Source organism: Eimeria maxima, genomic scaffold (genome assembly GCF_000499605.1).
Source record: "Eimeria maxima Weybridge genomic scaffold, Emw_scaff1393, whole genome shotgun sequence".
Taxonomy (NCBI): Eukaryota; Apicomplexa; class Conoidasida; order Eucoccidiorida; family Eimeriidae; genus Eimeria; species Eimeria maxima.
Window position 1 is genome coordinate 1 of NW_013564364.1, and position 9,048 is coordinate 9,048.

At 51.2% G+C, this 9,048-nt stretch overlaps 3 protein-coding genes across 3 annotated transcripts; 2 read left to right on the forward strand and 1 right to left on the reverse strand.

The window, feature by feature from the left end:
- Positions 1-265: 265 nt before the first annotated feature.
- On the reverse strand, positions 266-1,078 carry EMWEY_00052210 (hypothetical protein, conserved; the record flags this gene model as incomplete). Its single annotated transcript, XM_013479814.1, has 2 exons — positions 266-317; positions 551-1,078. Coding segments are annotated over 2 exons (580 nt in total), but the record flags the coding sequence as incomplete, so codon positions are not given.
- A 2,765-nt stretch (positions 1,079-3,843) lies between these two features.
- Positions 3,844-5,890, forward strand: EMWEY_00052220 (hypothetical protein, conserved; the record flags this gene model as incomplete). Its single annotated transcript, XM_013479815.1, has 6 exons — positions 3,844-4,130; positions 4,470-4,756; positions 4,855-4,915; positions 5,151-5,216; positions 5,405-5,460; positions 5,607-5,890. 6 exons carry the CDS (start codon positions 3,844-3,846, stop codon positions 5,888-5,890), a joined length of 1,041 nt encoding a protein of 346 aa, XP_013335269.1.
- A 2,341-nt stretch (positions 5,891-8,231) lies between these two features.
- EMWEY_00052230 (hypothetical protein) lies at positions 8,232-9,029 on the forward strand (the record flags this gene model as incomplete). Its single annotated transcript, XM_013479816.1, has 2 exons — positions 8,232-8,349; positions 8,707-9,029. The coding sequence occupies 2 exons, from the start codon at positions 8,232-8,234 to the stop codon at positions 9,027-9,029; spliced, it is 441 nt and encodes a 146-aa protein (XP_013335270.1).
- Positions 9,030-9,048: the final 19 nt, after the last annotated feature.

Consider the following 9,048-nt stretch of genomic DNA (forward strand, 5'->3'; position numbering starts at 1 on the left):
GACACAAACACACGACACGACACACACACACACACACACACACACACACACACACACACACATACATACACACACACACACACACACACACACACACACGGCCCTGCCACTCAAGCCCTCTTCCTTAAACCCTCAATCCAGAGGCAGTGCTTCAAAAGTCAAAGTGAAAAGAGTCCCAGTTCCTCGACAACCACGGCTTTTCTAGCTCTACTGTCCAAACATGCAAGCACGACAAAAGAAAAATACAACTCAAGGGTATACCTACGGTTGCTACAGCCTGGACACCGCACGATCACCACCCCCCGAGTGTAGGCAACCTGTAACAGTAAAATGACACAAATATCCCCTGACGGTGCTGCCTTCGCAGTCATTGAGGCTGCTGTCGTTCTTGCATTCGTCGGTGCGTACTCTCTGATGCTAAATTCTGCCGCATGTGGTGGCTGCTGCTCCACTAGCTGCTGATGTTCGATGCTGTTTTACTTAGTCGACTTCGTCTGACCTTGGAGAATTTCTTGGCAGATCTCTTGTTGCATTTACAACATGTGAATACCAAGGTCAAATACCCATCACGCGCATTTTCCGTTCCTGGTATCTGCGATAAGTCAAAGCGGACATCATGGACCCCTTCGAAATCCACAGATGGGCCTTCTGCAACTGGGGGAGGCGCTGTTGTTGCTGCCGCTGGACGGGTTCCCGAAGCAATCCCTGGAGGCCCCGTCGTCAATGGACGGCAGAAGGGGTACTGGCGGTACTGGTACCGTAGAAAGGACGACAAAGAGGTGTCCAGGGCTCCTGTGTGTTTGCTAAGTGCACGCCGAGTGATCGCGTGCCTCCATGCTGCCGTTGTCGCCCCTGCTGGTGATGTTGCTGTTGCCTCTGTTGCTACTGTTGTTGCTACCGCTGCCGTTGATGTTGCTGCACGCGATGCTGCAGCTACAATATGCACACTGGAATGCCCTGCAGATACTGTGAGAGGTCTGAGTCCCGTGGGGAAGAGGCTGCCAGCGTTCCCAACGTAAAGGCCCCACGCAGAAGCAGCGTACCCCCCTAGGGCCCCCACCGGCCTCCGTGAAGTCATCTACCTTCTGGCAACTGAGTTGCAACGGGAGCCTAACAGAATTCTGTCTGGGAGACAAAAGAAGGCCCAGGCAGCATGGAAGAAGAGTAGGGCTTCGAGGAGGTCACTAACCTTGACAGGAGGGCAAACGCATCATAGGTGAGACGACGAGGGCAGGAACAATGGAGAATTGCATTTAAAATCATCAAACCAGAACACTGTAGCAAGAAGGCGCAAACGGAGTATACAGCAACTCGTGCTTATCGAGCACAGCTCTGCAATGGCTGGACCAGCAGGGGCCCCAAAGAGTATGGCCACTTGCAGTGAACAGCGTGCCCAGCTGTTACTCCGTATAACTTAGTAGTTCAACCTGGTGCACACTCAGCACCTATACGCTAGACTCTAGCAGAGTATCTCTGCTAATACCACTTTAATAAGGAAATAGTCACTCTTAAAACATATTCGAGTCCATATTATCCAGGAAAAACCCAGAATAATAGAACTGATCGTCTCCCCCCCGGAGAGGGTCTGAGCCAAGGCAACTGCGTTAGCCTCACGGTCAGCCCTGGGTCTCGTGTACGCGGACGTGCACTCTAAACTCATTTGACCTCTTTTCCATCTAAAGAGTTCCAATATATAAGTATTTATATTTCTCATTGTTACCTTTCGTGAAATTAGACATTTAAGGCTACCACATGCGCTCTATTGTAGTGCATGTGCACTACAACTTCCCCCCTTGTCCGAACTGAAACGGCCTCCCAGTGTAAGTGTCTCCCTTCTAATAGCTTTTATTAGTAGACCTAATGACTAGCTTCCCTAACTCTGTGCCTGTGTTTATTTGTGCACAGCTACTTAGTATGCATGCCTATAGTGTGGTGTCATACAACTGCGTGAGTGTCCGTGTGATCCTGTACTAAACTACTAACTATGCAGAAGACACCCTAACGCAGAACTGGTGCTCTAGAAACCCACCTCCCTTCACAACACGAAATACACACACGCCAGACAGCAAGTAGGCACGAGTCGAAACGGGCACAAGGAGTGTGTGACTCGTCAGGTCACTTGGGCGGTGGCCCTGCTGGGGTCTTCTGGCGCTGTCCCTTAGTGCGGCTCCCCTTTTTCGTTTCTGCACATGACAGCGCTACCGTCAGCTAACCCCAGGTCTAATTCAAGTGGGTCCGCAACTGATCTTACTGACGACACCACTCCACTCTTTTAGAGGTCGAAGAAACAAGGCTGAACACAACTTCACAGGATGCAGGCCCCTTCAAGAATTATCCCGTGGAACGCTCTCGTCCACCCCACGTCGGCGATCTCATGACGACCCGACCCGTGTGCATCTGCTAGCCAGTGGCCTCCATAAACAGACACGCTTCTGAAGGTCAGCGCGCCTTTAGTTGTAAACGAACAACTTTCTCCTGACCAATGAAACTCTTAGAGGTCTCCATGTCCAAGAACGCCTCGCATTGGCTCCCAGCCACATCTACACTCAGAAATGCGGTAGTGCCCACACTGCACCATACTCCGCACCTATCAAACTCTGCGGCCTCACCAGCCTGTCGCCGCCATGGCGTCTCTACACCCTCGTCAATCGCGTTAGCGGGCCCTCCTGCCCCTTCTGTGTCCCTTTCGAAGAGCTCGTGTTCTTCTTGCTGCGTCTCTTCGACTTATCCCCTAGTAGACTCTACACCATGCTGCACCCCTGTCGTCTGTGGGGCCTCAGTGTCTGATGCCTCTTCCATTACGGATCTGCTCCCACGTATCATCTTCTCTACTTGCTGTGTCTCGTTTCCCATACCAAGGGGACTGGAATGCCATTAGGTTTTGTTGCTACCTCGCACAGGACCCGTGCACGCTCATATGCATAACGTACGTCGGGTCTCTCAACTGTCGTACTGTCTACCAACGAATTCCCCTCCGTTACCTTCTCCACTCTCCGTTTCACGTGCGACAGCTTACGCCGCCTCTGGTGCCTTCTGTTCAGCATGTCGTCTGCAGATATTTTCCTTTTGTGAAGCCCGTTCCGCGGCTCCTCGTTTAAACGGTTAGCTATCTCAGTACTAGAACGTGTGATCGGCTGGCTGTCCCTATTATCTACCACTTTGACTGCTATCCACCAAAATGTCGTATTCGCAGACACAATACTTCTATATAGTAGTAATTATATTTATTTTCCATTTAGATCTCTAGAGGGACCTACCTGGCACACACTACCGATATGGTGACTGGCAGGGTAATCGTACTAACGTATGACTCTATCTACGGTACTCGATTCTTAGAACATTTAGCAGTATTAATTCCCGTTCATGGTTACAAACATCCTAAACCTAATGTTCATTCTCTTTATAGTCAATGAGCTGCTAGAGATCACACCAGAGCTACATTGTAGTGCCTGTGCACTACATAGGGGCCCCCCCCCGTGCCAGTGATTGGAACCCAGTCTACTAAGTTTACGAGCTGCGATCCCACACCTTCCACTTTTATTTCTATTCTAATGGACGAAAGAGCACAACTCTCAGGCCCATGGCTTTTTGCTCGCGTTCTGGAGAAGCCCTGCTTCCTCTAAGTGCCCCAAAGCGTGGCCAGCAGGTAAGGGGGAGTTATCAGCAGCTCCCCCATGAAAACTTGTCCACCTGCATAGGTAGTAGATGCCCTTAAGGAGATACGGAAGAATAACACAGGGCTTTTTTGGTTGCGCTGGTGCTGAGGCGGCGGGCGCTGCTGCTGCGCCGGCAACCGGTGCTGCCATTTTTGCACAGTAAGGGTGAGCTTCTGTGCTTGTGAAAATGGAAGATTCTGGAGTTTTTGCCCCTCCTTTTGCGTTGGGTTCACAAGGGGTCATTGAGAAGCACCAAAATCCGTCGCAAGACCAAGAGCAAGAGGAGCAGCAGAAAAGGCAACAAGAGAAGCGTGAGCGTCGTCGACAGCACAAGCAGCGGCGGCGGCAGCAGCAAAAGGCTTATTGCCGCCCTGAGGCTGTCTCGGTCCCCCCAGAGCTGCTGGGGGCATCACTGGAGAGGCAACACGTCGACTCTATCTACGCTAAGATCGCCCCTCACTTCAGCCACACAAGGTCCCAAACCCTAAACTTGAAGGAATATGTCCTTGACCATGAACCCGCCTGCACACAAACCATTTCACGAGCAGTTTCAGCTGACACTTAGATCCAATACCGTTGGCCCAACCACACAAACACATAAGCTTTTTGTATGAAGCAGCTGGCGGCCGCTTCGTGCCTATTGCATACGGCAAATTCAATGCACTCCATAAGAAGCAGATGTGTTTGTTTAACTAAGTTTGTCTGCGTGCGAACCTTCAATGCAACCCACGCCGAGCAAAGGAGCGCGGACAGGCATGTAACATAGGAACTAACGATTCGACAAGTGTATCCACGCATAATGTGTACTCGCAGGAACCGCCCTTGGCCTCGCGTCGCTGCTTTCATTGAATCCCTCTCCCCAGACGCTCTCTTGGTCGACGTTGGATGTGGTAACGGCAAATACCTCCACTGCAGACCGCAGTGCGGCAGCACCAACAACATAGGCGGCAGCGGCAGCGGCAGCTCCAGTCCCTACAGCTGCTTGTCAATAGGCCTTGACAGGTCTCAAGAACTTCTGGAATGCGCCTTGGAACATCAGCAGGGTTCTGTGGGGCCTAGGCTACTACAGGCAGACTGCCTGCACACTTGCATAAGAGACGGTGAGTGCTCAACACTTAGTGCTTAGATTTTATTGTTTGTGGTATGCGGTTCACTGGAGGCATATGGAACTTTTTGGTGAGCGTGCGTTAACCCTCAGAAGTCGCCGACGGCGTCATTTGCATTGCTGTCCTTCATCACTTGACCACTGAAGAGAGGAGGTCAGACTTTGTTCCGCTGCCGCAGCTGCAGCTACTGCTTCTTTGGTTGCTGCAGCTGGCGTTTTTACTGTTGCTCCAACTAGTTTCAATTGATTGATACTGTGGCGGTGCCTTATTGGTGGTTTGCTGCCACTCGCCTTGCGCTACTGCAGCAGTGACGGCGCCGTTGTTAACTGCAGCAGTCGCTGCTTCTAACAGATGCTGCCACCCTTGCTTCTTGTGGTCTTGTGCACAGGGAGCAAGCCTTGGGAGAACTGGCGCGCATAACGCGCCCTGGCGGTCGCATCCTAATATACGTGTGGTGTGGAATGTTCTTAACTAGTGCTCTGGACTTTCATCCCAACCCAAGTTTCACACTACAAGCCCAAACGCTAATTCGGACCCAATACCTAGTTGCTGAACTCTAGATAGCGTAACTCTAGCTTCAAAGTCAATGCGTTGAAGCTTTTCAATAAACAGTAAAGTCTGTCACGTGGTTGCGGATTTCAGGGCCCTGGAACACGAGGCGGGTAGCGTTGGGGAGCGAAAATTCCCTAGCCAAGACGGTCAGACACTGCTGCTTCTGGTGTTGCCGTAGCCATGTTTCCGTCGCTGTTAGCGCCCCTTTTTGCGTTGCAGCTGGCTGCGACTGGTATGCGCGGTCGGCTCTGCACGCGTGCGAGGGTTTCTTGTGTTGTTGCTGCTGCCTCAGTGTTAGTGCCTTGGGTGTATCAGAAGCATTATGAACGGGCTCGAGGTCTGCCGAAGACCGACGACAGCGGTGGAGTGGGGTCCGCTGTTGAGGGGCCTGTTGATGCTTTTGACTCACCAGCGCCAGCCTCTTCTCGTAGGGAGGAAACATTCTATCGGTACTACAGAGTGTTCAGCAGGGAGGACCTGCTCAAGCTATGCGAAAAAGAGAAACGAGTGAAGGTCATTGACTGCTACAACGACACAAACAACTGGGCGGTGTTGCTTGAAAAGTGCAACGGCTGACGCAAACACAACATGCCCCCTACAAGGGCTCGAAGGGGTTGAAGGCGGTGCTGTTTTGGGAGTTATGGGGAGTATGCGCCCTCAGGGGAAGCCTGACTGACTGTACTCCTCAGAAAGGAGAACTGTATGTACAGACACACTTTGCTACAACGGTCTGTTGAAGAGAGTTGCCGTCAGCGGGCAGGGCGTTTTGAAAGAGCGGTTCGTTTAAGGTGAACAATGCCTTCAGTGTCACTACAGACGGCAGCAGAGAAGCTAGAGACAGTGACGCAACTCTCTTTTCTGTTAATTCCAGCGGAATACACACAGATAGACAGATGAGAGTGGGAACAGACGCAGAATGACACGGAGGGAGATGCACGGAAGGCGTAGAAAAGGACGGGAGGAGACGGAGAAGCAACACGAACGAAGGGATACGTGGCATGGGTACGCGTAAGGGGGAGGCTATCCCAAAATTGGGAAGACAGGAAGGAGACGGAGAAAGACTGACCGATATTACCACGTGCACGTGCGATGGCGGGAGTGCAAATGCAGTGACAGCCAGAGACTAACGCTTGGAAGGAAGCCATTTTTATTCTGGTTGCTAGCATCATCTGGGGCCTCTGGATTCTGAGCTTAGCAGCGCATTAGTACGGTACCTTCTGTGGAGATGAAAAATCATCTTTTGATGGCAGCGAAACTGGATGGCGTTGTCCTGCGTACTTAGTGTGCAACTACTCCGTATTACTGGTGGCTACCTCTTGCTGCCGCATTGCTACGGCCGTTAGCAGACAAGCACACGCCTACAAGTTTGCTGATAAACATACGTTTCCAAGAGTGGTGCTGAATGGTCGACCTATTAATGGGGCTTTATGAGGCATACCCATGTCCTTCACACCCATTTTGTGTTGCTTCCACTAAATTTGCAAGTCGCGCAAGTGCGAGCAGCAGTTTTCTTGGGTAGGCGTTGTTGCACGTGAAGGCCGAATACATACTACGCTCCTAACAAGAGCTGCATGCCTGCGTGCATCTCTTGTTGAAGCAGTAAAGAAACATCAAGTTTGTTTGTTTTCACTGGGGTGCTCTTCGGGGGAAGAAACGTCTGATTTTCCCGAATTCCCGCCCTAACCAGCCCTTGCGGGGCATCTCTATGCGGCGTATCATGCTTCCTTACTGCATCCCCCTGTCTGAGGTATACAGTCCCTACAGAACCCCTTTGTGTTGGCTCTGATGCATTGGTCTGTACTGTTAGACTATTATCCCGTGCCGGAAGCATGGTTTGGCGAGCTAGCGTTCGTACACACGTGTCTCGGGTAGGTGCATAGCTGTAATTCACCCCAGGGCGCTATGCGAGAGGCCCCAATCGTTCTTACCAGTTAAGGTGGCTACACAGCTAGGAGTGTGGAAGGAAAACTTCCTCGGAACAGCCCCCAAATGTAGAACTCACTTCGCATTCGGCTGTGACTACTCAAGTTCTCCGGCTCAGCTGTATGGCGCACGTAATTGCTAAGCGCGTACTCCAGATTCTCACCCTAAAATAACCCTAGATTATAAAGCCTTATCAGCCACTCCTGCCGAAATATATAAACCCAAAGGATATCCAAAACAGATCTATCTCGCCCTGATTCCCTGTTAGTCGTTGCCCCAGCGTCCCAGCCAGCCCCACGCCCGGGGTGGCCTGTTGGAGCTTATCGCCTGTTAGCCTGATTTCACCAATAAATGCGCTAAATTTTCACTAATAGTATGTTATATCATTTCCTCTCACGGAATAGGCTACTAGCGGTTTCACAGGTTGAACAACTGCAGTGCCTGTGCACTACAGTCTCCCCCAGCCCCTGCAGCCCTGTGCCTTGTTGACGCTAGAGTTTCCTCGCACGCCACACTTAATGATTTCTGCTTGCAAATCGATACTTGATTTACGACATTTCAGATAAGGTACCTCGTTCGTGTTGGCGGTGAGCTTACCGCCACAGAGGAGAAGGTAGACTTCGCGCGGGTTTGAGGAACAGAGATATCCTCATCTGGTTCGCTCTTCTTCGCAATAACAGCTTGAAGTCACTGAGCAAATATCGTTTACAAGGGTGTCTGTGTGGTTATACCATACATACGAGCCAGCAAAACGGACTTAATGGAGCCCCAACTGGGGACCGTCACAAAGGCCTCAGCGCCTTGGACAACGAAGGCACCTTGGTGATTTGTAAATTCACTGGGATCGGTCAGAAACCTCCGTCTGGAATTTAGCCTTTGCGTTAGATGGCTCCCGAGTCATTTGAATGCTGACAGCCCTTCCCCCGTAGCAAGTTCTAAGAGTACGTGAATGAAGCAAGCAGACCACTATGAAAGCACTACACTGCCATCAACAATGCATCGCCCATCCCCCCGCATGGAAGGAATTGACGTCCGAGTAGTTTCAAAGCGTCGGCAATCAGATGGCAGTTCGTGGCTGAATCAGTATCGCGTCTGCGAGAAATTAGCGAACAGTAAGGACAATCGCCAAGCCTGTCTAGTACACCCCAAGCTAGCAGTTATTTATCAAGCATTCATATTCTAGTTTCCACGAGAAGTCACTACTGGTGCACCCTCGTTACCTGTAGCAAACAGACACACAGCTGGTTTGTGGACACTCGCCCACACAAGCAATACAGGCAGCATCAGGATTCTCTAGTATTTCTTGCCTGAGCTAGATCTGTGTGCCCGTGGGAATTTCTGCCACTTCTTGAGTGACTTTGACATTAGCATAGCTCTGGAGGCCCAGAGGCATGCCATTTTGCCATCTCATTGAGTGTGTGTGGGGGGGAGTTGGACAGAAGTGCGGAGTGCTTCCGTTGTAATCTCAGCTGAACTTTCTAGTGTCTTCCGGGTAGAGGAGGCAAATCCTTCCACTGGAGTTGTCACCAGCTTTTGCTGCAAGCGATACCGAAAGATTTTGCTCTTGAGGCGGAGGGAATATCGCCCGGGTCCAACTGGAATGGGGTTCATTACCAAATTGGAGGATGTGAAGGAAGAGGCCCGCATACTAGCGCTTCTAGATCACCCGCGTTGTCTGAAACTGAAAGAGGTTCTCGATTCAAATCCGGACTCAGCCGACGGCAAAGTCTACTTTAGTCAGCACCCAATCGTCGCCCTTCCGACCCTTACCACTTCGTGCTTTCCGGCGTAACAAGCCTGCTCCCCCCCCC